Source organism: Biomphalaria glabrata, chromosome 10 (genome assembly GCF_947242115.1).
Source record: "Biomphalaria glabrata chromosome 10, xgBioGlab47.1, whole genome shotgun sequence".
NCBI classification, from domain to species: domain Eukaryota; kingdom Metazoa; phylum Mollusca; class Gastropoda; family Planorbidae; genus Biomphalaria; species Biomphalaria glabrata.
This window is the reverse complement of record NC_074720.1, coordinates 23,733,285-23,752,959: the sequence shown is the minus strand read 5'-3', so window position 1 is coordinate 23,752,959 and position 19,675 is coordinate 23,733,285. Positions and strand designations below refer to the sequence as shown.

At 34.6% G+C, this 19,675-nt stretch overlaps 1 protein-coding gene and 1 long non-coding RNA gene across 8 annotated transcripts; one reads left to right on the top strand and one right to left on the bottom strand.

Moving 5' to 3' along the window:
* Window positions 1–1,456: 1,456 nt before the first annotated feature.
* On the bottom strand, window positions 1,457–18,274 carry LOC106079976 (TBC1 domain family member 7-like). 7 transcript variants are annotated; one of them, XM_056044471.1, is made up of 8 exons: window positions 18,150–18,274; window positions 14,058–14,176; window positions 13,265–13,460; window positions 10,507–10,694; window positions 10,156–10,299; window positions 9,250–9,398; window positions 8,810–8,939; window positions 1,457–2,085 (listed from the first exon to the last, which is right to left on the bottom strand). In XM_056044471.1, exons 3-8 carry the CDS (start codon window positions 13,449–13,451, stop codon window positions 1,951–1,953), a joined length of 933 nt encoding a protein of 310 aa, XP_055900446.1. In that variant the 5' UTR covers window positions 13,452–13,460; window positions 14,058–14,176; window positions 18,150–18,274; the 3' UTR covers window positions 1,457–1,950. The 7 variants fall into 7 exon arrangements, with proteins under 7 accessions (XP_055900446.1, XP_055900445.1, XP_055900450.1 ...); XM_056044470.1 differs by having other exon boundaries at window positions 18,154–18,274; XM_056044475.1 differs by having other exon boundaries at window positions 9,250–9,395; window positions 18,154–18,274.
* LOC106079977 (uncharacterized) lies at window positions 4,966–6,694 on the top strand. The gene is made up of 3 exons (XR_001220104.2): window positions 4,966–5,165; window positions 6,233–6,360; window positions 6,446–6,694. It is a non-coding gene; the product is annotated as an uncharacterized LOC106079977 (long non-coding RNA).
* Window positions 18,275–19,675: the final 1,401 nt, after the last annotated feature.

Genomic DNA, 19,675 nt, shown 5'->3' with positions numbered 1-19,675 from the left:
CCTCCCACCTGGTACAACCCTTTTTCATTTACTAAAGATAAAATTTGAGATTCGAGTGTGGTGCAACAAAACCAACATAAAATAAAACAAAACATAACAACATAAAATCAACAAATTTTGTTCACAAACTATGATTTCTCCATAAAAATAGGACCCCCCCCACACACACAGGGCTAGAGTGGGGAGGGCAGTAGAGGCAGGAATCAGCCAAGATACCAGAGGAAAGGGACATAATATAAAATTCTATAGTAATTCAACTAATTTTGTTCACCAACTATGATTTCTCCACAAAACTAGGACCGCCCCCCTCCTCAAAGGGTTTAGGTGGGAAGGGCCCCCATTGGCCAACAGGGGAACGACATAATATAAAGATCGGTTAATATATCAATAACAAGTTTTAATCATATAGATATTTAATTGATTTAGTTAAACAAGCTATGATTTCTACAAATAAATTGGACCGCCCCCACCCCTGAGAGTTTAGGGTGGGGGTTGGGGCGAAATAATCTAAAAATATGTTGAAATATAAATAATTAGTATATATTATATTCAATGGATACCAGCTCATATACAACTAGAAGGAAATGAGAAGGCTGACACGCTCGCCAAGAGTGGGAGAACTAATTCAAAATAAACTCTTCACTCTATCCAGAAGAATTGAAGAAATTAATTGTAAATAAAATAAATGAGAAATGGACGAGCTCTCATCCAAATCACAAGAAAGATGACGCTTACTATAAACTATCCCGAAAAGACCAACGTCTAATCTTTCGACTCAGGACCGGACACAACAGAATGCAACAACACATGTACCGGAAGCTCAAAATTGGAACTAGTGAAATCTGCCCATGTGGAGTATCACCAGAGAATGCCGACCACGTCCTCCAAAACTGCTCTCTTTACCAAAAGGCCTGTATAAGACACTGGCCCCAAAAAAAAACAAAAGAAAGAAAACTATATGGAGAGCTCCCTGATTTGGAAACCACTGCACAGTTCATCTCATATATTGGTCTAGTCATCTGAAAGCTCTAACATAACAATGAGAACGAAGAAGAAGTATATATTATTAACATAAGTAATAAATTTGTATACAAATTGTGTGATTTCTTTACTGAAATTCATCCCCCCCCCCCAATCCGCCAGTGGCGTTCCCTAATGACAATCTGGAGGAAACATGGGGACATCCCTAATGGACAATAAAGAGAAAACATGTCTATTTTCAATGATGTGTGTCAGGAAGTATAATGTAGACATTGAAAGATAAAAATGTTCCTATTGTGCTGTTACATGGTTGAAATATGGCAAGAGGCTACTAGCCAAAGTTGTGTTTGGGAAGGGGGGGGTGAGTTGAGGTAAAAGTGGGCTTTTAAATTGAGGGATGAAAAAAAACTTTTTTTTCTGGCAATTGAATTAACAAGCCAGAGCATCAGATTAGATGTCCACACATTTTATAGGCTACATAATTTTATTAGTTCAAACAAATAGAGTTTTAAGTACAGTTTCAGCATAACTAAGATAACAATATAGGTGCAGATACAAACAACAACAATTTTCTGTTTGAAATCATATTTTTTCTTCAACAGTAAGAAACATGTTATGAGCAACAATACAGAAACTGAACATATGACACTATGTACAGAACTTACTCTCACTCTTTCTCCAATCCTCTTCCAATAACTAGGCTAATTAATATTTTAAACCTAATTCCACACCAATTACGCAGTTACTTTTTTTTTTTTTTTTTTTTTTTTTGAGTACCAGCTATAACAAAGTGAGACAATATTACTTTCTGTATTCAAATGTCAACATGCAGACCAAGACCTGAGTTAATAAAGATGCCATACTTATTTTAATAGTAACTTTGACTACTACAATTTTATTTGCTTGCTACTTCTAGACATAGATTGTCTACATCCCTTGGTATACTGGTAGTCTTAATAATCACAATTTCTATGCGCAGTGTTTCAAAACTTTTCTTCCGCTATCACTGGATGGTGATTCTGATTGAACTGGAAACTGGACAGCATATTTATGTAGAAGTTCTAATGTTTCATTCACAATTCTGTCTCCACAATCTTCAGGAATCTAGGTACAACAAAAGAGATGATTATTTTGGTTTTTAAAAATTCATAGATATGGAACATGTTCAATTTGTTAGATGCTGGTACAAATATGTGTAAGATGTAAACAAAGAAAAGTTGAGGGCTCTCTGTGTAAGGGTGTTTCATTCAAACTAATTCTTAAGAGTCTTTAGTCTTGTAAAATGTTTTGTTTGTAAAATGTTTTACATGTTTCAGATGTTCCTTCAGAGTTGAAGATAGTTTACTTCCTAGTCCAAACCTCCCGCAGGACGACGGGGGATGGGAGCGGGCAGGATTTGAACCCTCGACCATCGATAAATCCGAACGACAGTCCAGCGCGCAAACCTCACAACCAGGCAGCCATCCTAAAACTAGCACTAATAAAGAAATGGTAGTCTCTATGTATTTTATTTAATGGAATGTTACACTTGAACTGTTTACTGAATAAAGAAAGGGCAGAGAAATGAGAAGAAAAAGAAGTGTGTTGAGTAGCATTTCTCTCTCTCTGATAGTGGAGATTGCTGCTCAATCTTCCAAGTCAAAGTCTAAGCCATAATAAAAGCACAATAAGCAGTAGGAAAGTGTTTTTTTTCCCCACAGAATGCACAAACACCGGCGACATATCTCTGGTTCTAGATCTAGTCTAGATGAATTAGAACTAACTAATTAATAAATTCCCAATTATATTGAAGACTTCATTTAAGCTGACACATTGAAAGGAACTCAACTTTATTTAGATCAGTAAGATCTAGACCTATAGATTATAGAAGTTTATTAAATTCGGACATTACATGAATTTGGACATTCACTGTTTTTGTGGTCATTAAATAATTATTTTAATATTTATTATAAAACTAGCGCGCTGTATAATGTGCTTGTCTTGATTCTAACCAATTTCCTTCCATTTAGCTGTCTTTTTATGTAAGAAAAACGAATTTCAAATTTGTAAGTCAGGTTGTTGTTTTTTCCTATGTTACCATGATGACTTTACCTCTTCCTAGGGTTAAGGCTATATTTTTTGATTGGCTAAGTCTATACTAATGAGCCCGGCAATATTTATTATGTTTTTGGAGCTGATTTATTTGATTCATCAGCTCCATAGACCCTGGCACCTGGGAGACAGAGGCACATGACAGAGAATCATGGTGTCGCACTGTGAAAACTGGCGCACAGGTTGCTGAGGAAAAAAGAACAACGCAGGCAGAAGAAAAACGCCAGAAAAGAAAAGCAAGACAAACGACACTAGCTCCAGCTGGAATAACCTGCCCAGTGTGCGGCCGAACATTCCGGGCTCACATAGGGACATAGGTCTCACCAACCAACATGAGGAGGCATAAAACCCCAGTGCAAAGCCCTCAGCCCCCTGGATGACAAAGTGGTCATCATCGAACCACGATGGACGAACTATATATATTTGATTCATAAGCCAAGTTGTTTGATTCCATACAAAAAAAATTTTTAAAATTAATAGGGTGTCCAAATTAAATTACGATTTTCTTACCAAAATTTATTTCGGACAGCCAGTTTTGGATATCAATGTTAATGATCTTATATTTGTTCATTTGTTGTTGTTTTTTTTAATAGAGAATAAATGGGCAAATGTTTGGAGTGAGCTTGATACATCGAATGAAGATTGAAGTTAAATGCCTAGATCTAGACATACTAGATAGATCTAGAATCTAGATTTATAAAGAGGATTCTATTAGGCAAGAATGGCTATCCTAACCTGTACTATACTACAAAAGATCATCTGTATTAGAAATTTATTAAATTAATAAACAAAAAACACAAACATTCAACACACATCTAAATCATGCAAACATAAAATAAGTCTAAAAGTCAGTGCAGAAGTCATTATCCCCGTGACCTAATTTTGGTAAAATAAGTGTGTTCATATTTTTATTTTTTGTGTTCGTATTTATGCATAGTTTGAAAACATCTTAATGATTTCATGTGAGGGGCTATGCCTGGAGATCTTAATATTTAGTTAATGTTAATTAATATAGAATTAAAATCTGAGTTTATTGATGCCTAAATATAGACTGTCTGAAATAAATTATGGTGTCCGAAATCAAATAATGAGGGTCAAATTTGTCTGAATTAAATGAAAACACATGGCCTCTTTGACCTTAAATATAATAACAAATATAGGTTAGGGGTACAAATATAAGTAGTTATCCTTATTCTCCTTTAACTAAAGAAGATTTTGATACTTCATTTTCATTTCTATGTCCAACCATTGTAAAATATTATAATGCGCTGTCAAAGTCAAACTTTCAAATTTGGGCCTATAGGTGTCGGAATAGCATAAACTACTCTAGTAAATATTTTAAATCTTAAATATTTAAATCTTCACGCGTCTGTGAGCGCGAAAAAAAAAGCGTTACTAGATCTAGATCTATCTCGTGGTAGATCTAATAGGAATAGTCCATTGACGCACTGATCTATATATATGATTAGCAAGAACTACTTGTTTTTTTGTTTTTTTTATTAATTTATTTTTCTGCTTTAGAGGGGGAAATGCATATTTTCAGATGATAAACCGTACTCGCGATTTTCGAGTCCATTTACTTACAAAATACGCAAGATGTGAACTTGTAGGCAACTCTGACAAAGGGGAATGTTAAAGATAAGTTTTCAAGTTTGAAATCCAGAAAAAAAAAACTGTAATTTACTTATAGTTGCATTTAGCAAAATTGAACTATATATTAATGGCGATGGCTGATAGACTTAAAAGATAAAGGATGAGTGCAGCGTTTCACAAGACTATGCAAACCTAGTGAACTGTAGATAAATTGCAATAAACAACTGAATTTTAAATTTTAATAGACACTCATTTTATAGTTTTTTGTTGAACAATCAAATAATGTATGTAATCATAAATGGTATGTATTACAGCGCAACAAACAAAAGAAAAAAAGGATTTTTTATTAAAAAGCGGGTGGATACCGTGTGACACCCACCCTAGTGGCACCACTGCCGCAGACCATAACTTTTAATGGAGAAACGTGGCACCACTAGAAGCGATGAGTCTATTGAGCGCAGGACTCTCCGAGGGACATTTGGAGTTATCAGTTCGCAAAGGTACAAGGGCATCTCATTGTTATATATACAAGGATGTTTGTGTATGGAGGGCTATACTACAAACAAAAGCCAAAGAGAGGATATTAAATTGCTAATTTAGAAGGGGGTTTCTCTGGACAGCAAAGTTTTTTATGGGCATGTAATATTAATAATAATATCTAATAACCAGGAGGAAATTTGTCTTATAATTTGTTCATTAAAAAAATACATATAACTATTCAAACAAAATAAACATTCTCACTAGTTTCACTCAAAGGTTACATGTTCTTACAAATGTTTCTCTCAAACAGTTGTCTGAATGGAGTTTGTTTAGGATTTTCTGCAGTTTATTTTTAATGTTCAGATTGGTATACCAGGCAGTGATATTGAAACTTAAAATACTGCAAATGTGAGCATGGTAAAACATTAATAGTAAAGGAGGACATTTTTCTTAGTAATTATAATCTTTGTTGCCATTTTATATCTACTCACTCTGTTTGTCTGGTAAAAAGTTTGAACACGATATTTCTCCCACACCCATTCTCCGATCAAGTTGAAACTTTTGCACAATTATTCATTGGCAAAGACAATACATGAATCAATAGAAAAATAATTAACCAATTAGTCAATTGGTAATTAATTATTTTGTTTGATACCAACAAGGGATATTAATTCTTCAGTATTCACAGATATGGCTAAATATTCTGAACCGGGGGTTCATGTTCGAATCCTGGTGAAGACTGGGGTTTTTAATTTCTGTATCTTTGTGGACCTCTGAGTCCACCCAGCTCTAATGGGTACCTAACATTAGTTGAAGAAAAGTAAAGGCGGTTGGTCGTTGTGCTGGCCACATAAACCATAGGCCACAGAAACAGATGACCTGCCCTATAGACAACAAGGTCTGAAAAAGGAACTTTACTATGTTGGGGTTTGTCCCTGTGATGGAACGTCTTAAGCTTAAGTTTAGTTGAACACCTAGTCAAGGCATGCCCCTCCTCCCATTCACTGGATCGACATAGACATATGATGGACGGGACCGTTCCCCTCCCTCATGTCATGACCAACTGTAAGTACCTCCTTCTCCACAGTCTCCTCAACTATGGACCACTTCAAAGGCACGCTTCAGTGACTGCATACCAGTTCAAGTAAAAAAAGAGGCACCAATGACAAGCCAAGATTTTTTCCCCTGGTCCTTCAATTCACAAGTGGACATAAGGTCTGGCTTTGGTCAGTTTATTTTGACAATTAATATAAAAAAATTATTGTTGCAGTATTCTTGAATGTTTTTTCTTTCTCTAAAGATACTCATTTAGGTCTGAACTCTAAGAGCAGGGCCAGGAGAGCTGCATCGAGAACTTTGTCAAGGAGCAAAAAGGACTATCTATCTTATTCAAAATCATTTGTGAATAAAATGTACCACAATGGCGATGTCACAGCCCCTTGGGGCGTCCCTGTGTTGACTTATGTGTTTTAGATGTTGCATTGTTTATCCTTACCCTCTGAGGTCTTTGTCGAAAATTCATTAGCCAATAGTATGATATATGGACTAATCTTCAATGTTTTCTTTTTTCAATAAGTAAATGAAATTGTATGGTATTGAATGCTGATGAAAAACCACTAAAGACTAAGACTAAGACTGCTTTATTGATCCTTATGGAAATTTGTTGTGATTACAAGGACTCTTTTCTCATATAAAAACAACACAACAGAAAAATTCACATAAATAGAAAAGACACAACATAAAGAGTTAACTGAGCAACTACAACACCAACATTTGGGAAATTTAGAACAATTTTACATGAGTTTATTGACTCAGCAAGTAATGAAGGGTCTAACTTAGCACAAAGATCATTCAAAAGCAACATTTTAACAAGATTTTCTAAAATGAAACATTTAAACACCATGGAAGTAATTGAAATAGGTCTAAGTTCATTCATTTCCTTTGGTTTGGCAACCTTTGGTACAAGAATAATTATGGACAACTTTAAACTTTAAACTTTTTGATGGTAAAGATATTTCAACATTAAGGACTAAAACTGAATGTATCGTATCCATGCTGGACTCTTCCATTGGAGGGTTAATAAAGGCTTTTAAAATTTAAGGGATAAGGATCTAAGAAGAGGAAGGTGAATGTCTAGCATGTTGTTCCATGGGGGAAGGTGAGTGTGTGCAAAATAATAAACATAAATCATTCAAAACCATTTAACCCACGAAGCGTCGTCGGACGATTATATCGGCCGACTTTTCGTTTCTGTGGCCTCCCAGCCGATATAATCGGACGACTTTAGATTGCTGATATTCTATTCCAATCCACGTTTTTAAAGCGACCATTTTTAAACTTCAGATCTAATAGACGTTCTTCTTCCTGTCAGATCCAAAAATAGCCCATTTCCCCATCTGTTTTTGTGTTAACATGCTGATTATTCACCGGTGAATTTTTCTTGCAATATCCGATGCTAGCCCTGGTCCATGAGATGTTACAAAACATAAAGTTTCAAATACTTTTAGTTGTTCTTTTTTAATATTACAATTAGATTTAGATCTAGGAATAATGAGAATATTTTACATATTAGATCTAGATCTATTGATGAAGTGGCCGATGATTTATGTCCGTAGATCTAAAGTCTAGATCTAGAGACCGGACTGGATCTGCACCTAGACCTAGTCAAAATTTAGTGAAATTTAAAACATTTTAAGATAGATTGAAGCATATTAATGATATTATTGATTTCTTTATGCATTAATTATTCTATTTCTTCAATTTTTAAATGCTTTTATTACTTTTAACTTAACTGAACAAAAAAAAAAACGATATTTATCTATTTTTTTCCTTCACTGTTACTTGTATTAAAAGGGTAACCAATTCACTAAAAAAATTTTTTTTTCAAATCTAATGGTCCATTTTTAACAAATATATATATATATATTTATAAAGGAAAATGAATGGGCTATCCAATTACATCAAAACTTTTGTTATAGCTCTAAAAATGTTTCTCACAGAGGTCAGCAAACAAGCTTTTTTGTTGATAAAAAAAATCAATCATACTAATTAGGTCAGGGTCAAGGTCAACTGATTAAATTCAGGTGTTCAATATATGATCTATAGTGTTTGCTGTCCAATTACCTTTCAGAATATATATAAAACATGGATATCATCCTTCATTTTATGGCATTTTAAGACCATTTTTTAACATGCATAAAAAATGCTAAAACTCCCCAAACGCCACAGAAAGTTTCTAAAGACGCTTCGTGGGTTAAATAAAATAAAATTGTTCAATACAAATTTACAAGTTTTAAATAATATTAGTACAGGTCCTGAAAGGAATTCTCAAAAGAGCACAATCTGTGGTATTTTATGTCTCAAGAGACAATCTCTTTGTAACTTTCATGTGACTAATGAGGCCAATCCTAGATACACATCGCATCATAGATTGGGCATATGTAATCACCAGATGCTACAGTTTTTTAATTTTTTCTGGTGTGTATAACATCCACAATCATGGACCTTCCCTTTAGGCTTGCTCTCCATTTGGATCTATGCAGTGCTTCTTTTTCCAAATGTTGGTTTGATTCTGAAGAGCTTTATGTTGCCCTTGCCTATTTTAGGTCTAGATCTACTTATTTGACTCAAATGTTACAAATGAAAGTGAAGAAGAATAGTTTACCTTGCTCAAATAGTTGACCATGTGACTAGCTGACTGCAAAGCTAACAATGGTCGTCGGAGGATAAGAAAAATAGAAACAGCCACATAGATTAATACTGCACTCGATCCACCAATGACACGATCCCAAATTCTTAGGGAAGAAAGAATCAGTGCAAGATGTTGAAGCTCAAGAGACAATAATAAATAAATGATCTAAAGAATAAATTACAAATTAAAAAAACAAAACTAAACCGAAACTAATATTTTTTTTAAAAGGACAATACCTCCATTATAAAACGTATAGAGCTATTGTTTTTCTGTTAATAATGAATGTTACATTAGAAAACAATGGCACATTTTTTACCCCCCCCCCCCCCCCCTTCCCTGTTATAGTTAATCATCTCCATTAGGCCCCACTAAAAATGGTTTGTGTAATAGAAAATGTGTGAAAGTAAAATTACCTTTCGAGTGCATTTTCTGGTAAAACATTAGCATAGCAGGTAGATAACCATTCCATAATAGGCAGAGACTTCATCAGTTGATGGTGAGACAAATGTTGATAGAGTTTCACATCTTCTTTCTTTAAACATTGTATTATGTCATCTGGCTGCTAACAAAACTCTTGCTTAGTTATTGAATACCACACTTAAACATGTTTTGAAACAAGCAATAGAAAAAAGAATACCTTTTCAAAGCTTAAGCTTATCTAAGGGGAAATAACTTCTAATTACTACCATTTATCTGATAATTACAGGGTTTAGCCCCCTTTCTGCTAAATAAAACAAAATCAATTAATTAGTACTAAATTATTAACTAATTGGATCATTTTTGCATTGATTCGTGTATTGTTATCGACTCTGGATAATTATGCAAAATTTCAACTTGATCCAAGAATGGGAAGTGGAAGAAAAAAATGTGTCAAAACATAATAGGGGGACTAAATTCATATATATATCCACATCTCTCTTTAAGTAGCATTTATCCCCTTTTTTTTTAAATAAAAAAAAATCATCACCAACAATTAATTAACTAATTGTTTAATTATTTTTTTTATTGATTCATGTTTTGTCAGGTTCAATAAATAATTGTCCAAAGTTTTAACTTGATCTAAGAATGGGAAATGGGAGAAAAACATGTTCAAACTTTTTACCAGACAGATAGAGAGAGGTGATATAAGTTTTGTAATAATAACAAGTTTATACTTTCAGAAAAAAAAAAATTATACCCAAATCATTAAAGCACACATAGCCAATACCTAAACTATTCATATGTCATTTAAGCATAGATTACACACAAAAATACTAACTCTAAAATTTTTTTTTCTTTTAAATGTACTAATGGAACCAGTGTGACCAGATACTACTCACATATTGTACCAAATTAGAAACAAAGAGCTCCTGGCTATGTTTATAAAATTTGGTAGAGATCCAGAACAAATCCACATCTGAACTGACAAAACTACTTGTTGCTTGAACTATAGAGACAAATTTGGAATCACTTGAATCCGTCACCTGCAAGTTAAAAAATGATTCACATAACTCTAAAATGCTCCACAATCAAATGAAACTAAGACATATAAAACATGTCTGCACACATACTATTATAGCAAATCCAATTCAAAATTATTATCTACAGCAATAGATGGATTATTAAATAAATCTTAGGTTTAAAGTTTTTACAGGGAGGAAAGAGAGAGTTGATAAAAGCTTTCAGTTTACCAAAAATGTTTTGTTTAGAGGGAGACAACCTTCATCTATTAATTTCAATCCTAATATTTTTTGTTCCAGAGAGAAAGCATTGCTTTCTGGAACTAACAGAGTTGCTGCTCTTTCCAGTTCTCTCACATGTTCTTGTCTATGTTGCCAAACATAGTCTTGAATACTTTGATTCAAAGGCAAAATTCCTGCTAGACAGAAACAACATTCAGTACATAGAATCTTGAACAGTTTGAATAAAAAGTAAGATGCTTATATAATATGGAAATAACAAAAATTACCACAAAGCTGAGTACAAACACTGGTGTCACTAGGGTCGGTGTCACCCGGTGCCGGAAGCTCGGGGTGTCACCCCACCCAAAGGAAAAAAATCTCCCCCTAAAAAAAAAACCCAGCTATTGTTTTCTTTTTGTTTCTTTATGTTGAACAATAAAACTGAAAGCTAAATCATTGATTGGTTACACCTGAAAATGGTTTTTGATTCTATTTTACAATATTGTTTTTTTTTTTATTGTTTATCAAAATTTATTATATAAATTGAAAATGTACTATTATTGAATTGATAAAAATTTGAGTTGAACCTTTTTTTTATTAGAGATTATTTAAGAGCTCCTTGCAGATAAGGTTTTAAACTATACTAGTGTTTCTCAGCTGCTTCTGAAAAAATAAATCAGTACTGAACAGGTTTATGTCCTTGAATGCCAACAAAGAATGTTGACCTGTTTGTAGATTTTTTTTAAAGTTTGATGCGTCCATCGGAATCACTCTGAAAAATAGCAAGAGAATAAGGCATCTCGCAACAATTTTTCCAAATTCAGCGACACGTCTAAAGCAAATCAAGCTGTTGTGTCACAACAGATGCTGGAATTCTTCAACATCGAGACAAATATGAGATTAGGGTGCATCTTATCCCATTCGGGTTCCCATGGCTTATAGCAAACCGAGTTGGACTTTTCCAGACGACATAGCATTACTTTGAAATATAATTAAATGTATACACGATAAGATGGATAAAGACACCCTCAAAGTTAAACATATTGGGTGCAAGTTCCCCATCAACATTGGTCATACAGATCCTGAACTAATAGAAGTTAACCTAATAGGCAGTTTTATCTCAAGTGATGGAGATGCATATCATGATGTTGCAAGTCGGATTGGAAAGCAGGTCATTGGTCATACAGATCCTGAACAAATAGAAGTTAACTTATTTAGGCAGTGTTATCTCCATGTCGGATAGGAAAGCAGGAGCCGTTTTTCAAAAAGTACGGTCTATCTGAACAAACACATCAATTTGCCTGGAGATTAAAATCCAACTACTCGATACAATCATTGTCCCAACGGCCACTTACACTTCGAGACGTGGAAGGTTGAAAAAAAGACTGAGCGGTGATGACTGAGAAGGATCCTTCGAATAACATACCGAAATAATGTTACCAATAGAGAAATCTTTTTCCGCATGCTATCTAAGAAAAGAGGCAACTGAACATCGACTGACATTTTTGAGATATATCATTAGACAAGACGAGACACGTTTACCAAAGTCAGCCTTAACATGAAAGCCAAAAAGATGAATGCAAAAACATGGCCGTCCACGTCATGGCGTCACACCTTTTTAGTAGTCCTGAATTTCATGGGCACCAGCTGAGAAGTGGCTGTGAAAGTTGCCTTAGACTGATTTCTGTGGAGAGAGCTTGCAGCCATAAACGTCTAATGACATGCGAGGGGCTTAATTCTATGTGTTTCTGAATATATTACTATAAAACATGTTACGTTCGCCACTCAACTGGTCAGAAAAGATGTTAGGAAAGCTCCTTAAGCTCAGAGTTGTCAGGGGCGAAGCCATGGCCGCCAAGCATTTTTCTACATTTCTATTCTTTAGAAACTCTTTCTCATGGCGTCTACAACCCATTAATTTTCTCATAATAGGAAAATTACAAGTCAAACAATATTAAATTAAGAAGGTTTGGAAAATGTTGATACGAAACTGTGAAAGATATTCGAGCTAGTAATTTTCTATTTAAAAAAATGCATTTTGGAAAAGTGCATTTTTTCGACTTGGGTGTCACCCCCTGGTGGGTGTCACCCGATGCTGACCGCACCCGCCTAGTGACAAGCTTCCATTAAACACATTCTAGGTGTCCATGAGCACAGAGGGGTGTCCAGCATGTTTCTTTTCATTCACAAATGTCATTACAAAGCTCAAAATTAACATACACTTCCCATTTTCTGATCAAGTTGAAATTTTGCACAATTATTTATTGTTGATGACAATCAATGAAAAAATTAATTCATTTTGTTTTATACAGAAATTGTACTAAGTTTAGGGGATATTGGCCTTGTGTAGAGAATAAGTTCGTTCCCTACAAATTTAAACAATAATCTATGAAACCTTATATTTTGGCAAGTATTGAATAGCTCAGTGGCTAGTATGGCAGCCTTCATGGAGGCTTGAGGACTCGAGTTCGAAGTCAGGCTCAGGCAACTTTATTTTATTTTTTTAAAATTGCTTTTGAAAAAGTAGCATGGATACCTTCCCCCCCCCCCCCCCCCAACTGTTCTAAAACAATTAAGCAAAATATATTTTTATATTTTACTTGTTTTCAAAGAACTTCAGGCTTTAAGTATTAAATAGATTATACTGTGAATAGGGCATGGATATCTTCTCTTTTTTTTTTCTTGACACACAGGGGGTAAGAAACAGAAAAACAGTTCACTTGTTTATATAAATATAAACTCTCATAATCCCATAAAAAGAACATACCCAGTATTAGTTTCCAGATATAAATTCTGTACATGGCAGGCACACCATAACGAAGACAAAATTGAATTAGCTTTTCCCTTTTGATTGGCTGGTCTTTTAATAATATTTCTATAGATTTCTTTTCTTCAACTGCTCTAAATCCAACCTTTTCATAATAATGTGTTCTGAAATTTCTTTCTTGGTCCATCTTTGCTCGCTAAGTAATATAAACAACAATAACAAGAAATATTATAGATTAATCATTTTCCTATGTGTTTTGAAATACTTAGCACCAGACAAAGATGCCAGTGCTATATTAAGGGCTTCAAAAAGGTAGAACTACACGACAAATAAAGAAGTTTTAGTCAATGCCACCCTGACAATATAGAGGCCAAGCTCCAGGGAATAAAGTGTTCACCGAGTGCTCTTCCAAAATTAGCTCTTTATTCTCTTGACACTATAAAAAACAGCTGTTATATGAAAGGAATAGCTGGAAAGATCACACACAGCAAAATATTCAGGTTAAAACTGAAGCCATTCTATGTTCTAGAGTCTAAATTTTCAGAATCATATAACCTATATAAATTATTTCTTTCATACACAAATTCATCTCCATTTCTTTCACAAATTTATTTGAAATATTTTTAAAAGTGGGTAGCCCATAGAGATTCTATTACATTGATTAAGAGAAATAAAACCATGTCTCATATAACAAGAACCTCAAACTTTAAAAAAAAAAAATCTCTGAGTAAATTGACTTTTTTTTTTTTTACAGATATTATAGACTACTAAAATTGAAAAGATCAATAATGACCTTGAAATCATAAGATTGGAATCAGTGATGTTGAAGGAATTAGCAGACATGGGTAGCACCAACACTCTTGCTACTTCTTTAAGAGAGTTTCCAGACTTGACTCATCTAATATTCCCATGCTGGAAAGACAGTGAAAATAAATGTTTTGCAAACAAAAAAATGTGGTTTTGAAATCTAAATACAACTATTTCTTCTTCTTCCTCCTCATTCTCATTTTTATGTTGGAGCATTCAGATGACTAGACCAATACATGAGATGAACTGCACAGCGGTTTCCAAATCAGGGAGCTCTCCATATAGTTTTCTTTCTATTAGGGTGTTTTGGGGCCAACTATATTTCATGTATTTTTCTCCTCTGTTCAGAAAATATGTGACACAAAAAAAACAAAAAAACAAACACATAAAGCCTTCAATCAATTGATAAATTTTAAAAAAGCTGAGTATAATTTATTATAACAAATAGAATTATGACTGCGAAAAGCAAAATATTGATTTTCAACCACCTTAAAGCTCAAAACATATAATTTCGACAAATGTAAACTAGATTCAAAATCTAAATTTGGGTGTTCATTAAAAAAAAAATACAAAGAAAATTATGGATTTTGCAAAAAGTTTAGAAGAAATAATTTTGACGTTGGCAGCAGTATCTATTGAATGTCAATTTATATTTATAGTTATATAAGAGAAGTAACCAGTTATCATATATCACTGATTAACATGCATGACTAGTTTGATACATGAAATGTGTAGGACAGTGATGCCTTAAATATGTCCTGCGGGCCTAATCCAGACAGCAACGTGATTCTATTTGACCCGCCAAAACATCGGCACAAAGTGTCGAGAATCAGGTTGAAAAATGTATTTTTACCCATGCTAGGGCCAGAATTATTCTCTGATGGATTGGTACCATGACCTTCTGTGTGTTTATGAAATGGGACTCTGAATATAGAACCAACCTACCAGGAAAAGTGAACGGATCTTTACTTTTTTGTGGAACATGATAATAAACCAACTTTTTTGTTATATAAAGAAAGTGTGGCTGTTTAAATAAAACAGCAACATATAGAAGGCATATAAAATAAACAGGCAGCATTCTTGATTTGAGCCGCGAATAAAAGGATTGTTTAACTACGCCTAGAGATTGGAGGATTGATGGGATTATTTACCAAAAAGAGACAAGAAAATTAAATGGTGGTAAAGCTACCAACACTGTCAGTTTATTTAGAGAACTGAAGCTATTTTCTGATGCATAAAAAAATTCTAATCATCAGCATATCCCCATTAATTAATTTAGTACCAAACCTACGGGTTTCTAGTAAAATAGGTTCAGAACAATTTTTGGAACTTTTCAATTATGTAGCAATAATGAGAGTGGGAAATTAAAATGGCCCGCAGGTCGAATTAGTTTGGGCATCACTGGCGTGGAACAAGACTCTGGCCCCAAAACCTTATAGAAAAAAAACTATACGGAGAACTGCCTGATCTGGAAACCACTGTGAGGTTCGACATTTATATTTAATAAATTAGTCAGTAAATTCTTGACATCTAAAAAAAAAATGGGATTCTTTGAGATTTTGTTTTAAGCTATTTCAAACTTCACTTCTCTCAACAATACTGAAAGAGAAACTACATTTAACCAATCGTATCACTTCATTCTTACAGTAGCTATTAGTCTTAGTGACGGCCTAGTCCAGATAGAATCTATGATACAGTTTTATATATATATATAAATATATATATACTTGTACATGTATAAATAGATCTAAAAGCATTGGATAACCAACTCGAGAAAAAAAGTAACATTTTCATCTAAGCCTTTCCCTGTCCCAAGAAGTAAATAGACTGATTCGAACAAACTGGTCAGTGTAAGGCTAGTCGAGACTACGTGTAGTCAGTTATGACAAGACAACCAAGCGATAGTGTTTTTTGTGTGTTGAGTGGTCTGGCAAGAAAATACACACTGCCGTGGTTAGTCAAGTATGTAAATCTACTTTTAATACACATTTTTTTCTTTGCAGTCAATAGATTATTTAAAAATTAAACGTATTTGTGACGTCACAGAGAAACCCGGTGAAAGTCTGACTGTTTTGGATGGACAGGAAAATTACGTTGGAAAAACACCAATTACTAATTATTATTGCAAATAAGAAAAAAAGAATAGATCTATATTCATTATCTGTAAATCAGAACATATATCAAAAATTGTGAAAACCATTGGAGTTTCCCTTCAAACTGGTTTAAACTGCTTAAGTTAAACTTAAGACAAAAAGATTTTGATACTTCATTTTCTTTTCTATGTCAAACCAGTATCAAATAATGCACTGTCAAAGTCAAACTTTGAAATTTTGGCCTATAACTTAATGAGTATAACTATAGTGACATTATAGTCTCTAGGTGTCTGAACAGCATAAACTACTATATTATATTAATTATAACATTATTATATTATAAATAATTATATGTATATTGTGACTATAGTTGCGTCACGCATGTCCTGTGGGACATGACCTGTTTCCCAACAGCGGCAGAGGAGAATATAGAGTTCAGGGAGCAGGAGTGATTCGTTGACTTTCACTACTTCCACTGGGATACCATCACTCCCAAGAGAAGGTAAGGAAGCTACTCGTCAGGGAACTCCTGTATGCTGATGATGCAGCTATTGTGGCTGATTCTGATATTCAGCTACAGTCCATGGTTGACAAACTATCTGCTGCTTGCCAGAAGTTCGGCTTAAACATCAGTCAAAGCAAGACTAAGATACTTGTCCAAAACACAAACACTGCACCTCCAGTAAGCATTAATGGCCAACCACTAGAAATTGTTGATCACTTTTGTTACCTTGGCTCCATCATATCCAACAACACTCTACTGGATAAAGACATAAACAACAGGATAGCCAAGGCAATGGCCACCATGTCACGGTTGCAGAAAAGAGTCTGGGACAACATATTGCTGACTAGCAGTACTAAAGCCCTAGTCTACTGGACCTGTGTGTTGAGCACCTTGCAGTACAGAAGTGAAACATGGTCAACCTACTCATGGCAGGAAAAAAAGCTGAATGTCTTCCACCTCCGATGCCTAAGGCGGATCTTTAAAATAAGGTGGCAAGATAAGATAACCAATGAGGAAGTGCTACATAGAGCAGGATGCAGGATGCCAGGACATCCGCTCTGTTATCAGCAGCAGACGCCTTGGCTGGCTTGGCCACGTTCGTAGAATGCCAGTAGGTTGACTTCCACAGGACATCCTGTATGGCGATCTAATAGAAGGCAGGAGAGCCGCTGGTCGCCCACTTTTACGTTATACGGATGTATGCAAACGTGACATGAAGCTCTTCAAAATCGACACTGGCAACTGGGAAGAGGTGGCACTGGACAGATCCACATGGAGAGAGAGCATAAAGGAAGGGTCACAGATTGCAGATGTCATACACACAACAGAAGCAGAAAGAAGGGTGAAAATGCAACGGCGCCTGGTGATTATATATGCCCAACCTGTGATCGCAGCTGTGTATCAAGGATTGGCCTCTTTAGTCACACAAGAAGTTGCAAAGGGAAAAGATCGTCTTTCAAGACGTAAAATGCCACAGAAATAATTATATATATATATATCTATATATATATATACTAATATAGATTATAGAGTCTATAGGATCTATTCTAGATCTAGATAGATTATAATAGAAAAATTATAAATTTTGCTTTGGTATCATTCATTCATTTTTTTATTCAATAAATAAATTATAATATTATTGTAAATGTAAACATCTCACTCTCAGCAAGCTCTGTATTCATGAGTCATGAGTGTATTCTCCATAACATTGTATCATTATTATTTTAACTACTAAACTAGTATCTTAGTATAGATTTAGACAATTTAGTATACTATAAAAAGTATTAGTATACTATTATTATTAGTATTACTATACTCACTATACTGTCTATACTACTATACTCAACTATACTCAGACTGTATTAGATCTAACTAGAGTTAATAGAGATCTATAGTCAGATAGTTTCTGTTGTTGACACAGTTGTTATATTAATATTCTAGATCTATATATTTATTTTGAATTTTTGTTAAGTCAAAGTACCTACACTGGAGTCTTTGTAATACCATTTTATTAGTTCAGCAGTTACTTTTGAAATAAATAAGAATGGATAAAAATTTCGGGGAGGTGTTCCCTTTTCATGCCATTTCGCTGATGGGCATTTCCTAAATATAGATCTAATAGATCTAATTCTAAATATATAGATCTAGATTCAGGTCTGACCTATATAATATATATATATATATATATATATATATATATATATATATATATATATATTATATATATATATATATATATATATATATATATATTGTTACGTATTTCTGAATCTTCTGGCTAGATGTACTAGTAGGCACACAAATAAAAACACTGCAAAGAACTTGACGACTAAACTCTCAGCTTCATATAACTTTATTGACTAATAACTCTAACAATTTGTTACTGTAACATGTAGCGCAGAAGACTGTACAATATCTGTCAGTTTACAGTTAGCTATACTTCGTTGCAATTCATCTCTTCACTTCGTTGCAATTCATCTCTTCTCAACTTGCATCGAGCCGTATTCCACAGAACAGACCAACGACACACTTCCCAGTGTCGCTCCAGGTCTCCCAAAGCTGAACCAAGTCGTACTCAAGTCTACCGAATCAGAGCCGCACACGTCTTACATCGACTGAATCGACTGTAACGGCTTAAGTCCACTGTTGTTCACCGTATAGACTTTAACGACAGTAGTCCATTCCAGTTAACTCTACCCTAGTTAACTTGCATCGAGTCGTACACATCTCTCTTCTACTGTCTCGCACAGTAGACAACAGTACCGACGACTCACTCACGACTGACTTTCACATTAACTCTCTGGCTTATATAGAGTCCCTAACCGCTTGTCCAAAGTTGCACAAACACGGCTAGTATCCTCTGGAATAACACGTGAGGAAACGTCACATCGTGTCTTTGTTTATACATGTAGATTCCAGAAAACATTGGCTGCAGTGTCATCTTGCCGGGGTCACAAGTTAGGACCTCTATCTGTCACTGGACATTGCTATATAGTACCTTCTGGAATAACACGTAAGGACACGTCACATCCTGTCTTTGTTTATACATGTACATTCCAGAGAACACCCGCTGCTGTGTTATCTCGCCGAGGTCATACGTTGACCTCTACCTATCACTGTCATTTGTAACACTGCCCCCTTCTTAGATCTGTTCGTCCCGTACAGATTCCACTTCACCACGATACTGAAGAAACCGATCGACGATCAAGAAGGAAGCTTTGGTGGTTGCCCCCTTCTCAGAGATGTTCTTTCAATCTGGCAGTTGTTCATCTTCTTTCCATAGAAGAATGGGAGCCAAATACTCATTTTTTCAGCAGTTCCTCATAAATGTTTTCATCAATCTTGGTATGGAAACATCGACCTTCAGATGACGACATTGGGCACTCTTGTCGAGAAAATTCATCAGCATTCTAACGAGTTCGTGCTTCACTGGCTGAGTTTTAAATTTTCAAGCATCTTTTTCCAGAGCTTCTTCAGAGATGACCAGGTTGATTACAGTACAGCAAT

Excerpts from the sequence above, each read along its gene's own strand:
- LOC106079976 (XM_056044471.1), bottom strand. The coding sequence starts at position 13,451 with ATGGACCAAGAAAGAAATTTCAGAACACATTATTATGAAAAGGTTGGA. Across the intron at positions 9,399-10,155 it reads TTTCTAATTTGGTACAATAT|CAGCCAGATGACATAATACA; the intron begins GTGAGTAGTATC and ends GAGTTTTGTTAG. Across the intron at positions 8,940-9,249 it reads CCAGAAAATGCACTCGAAAG|AATTTGGGATCGTGTCATTG; the intron begins GTAATTTTACTT and ends TTCTTCCCTAAG.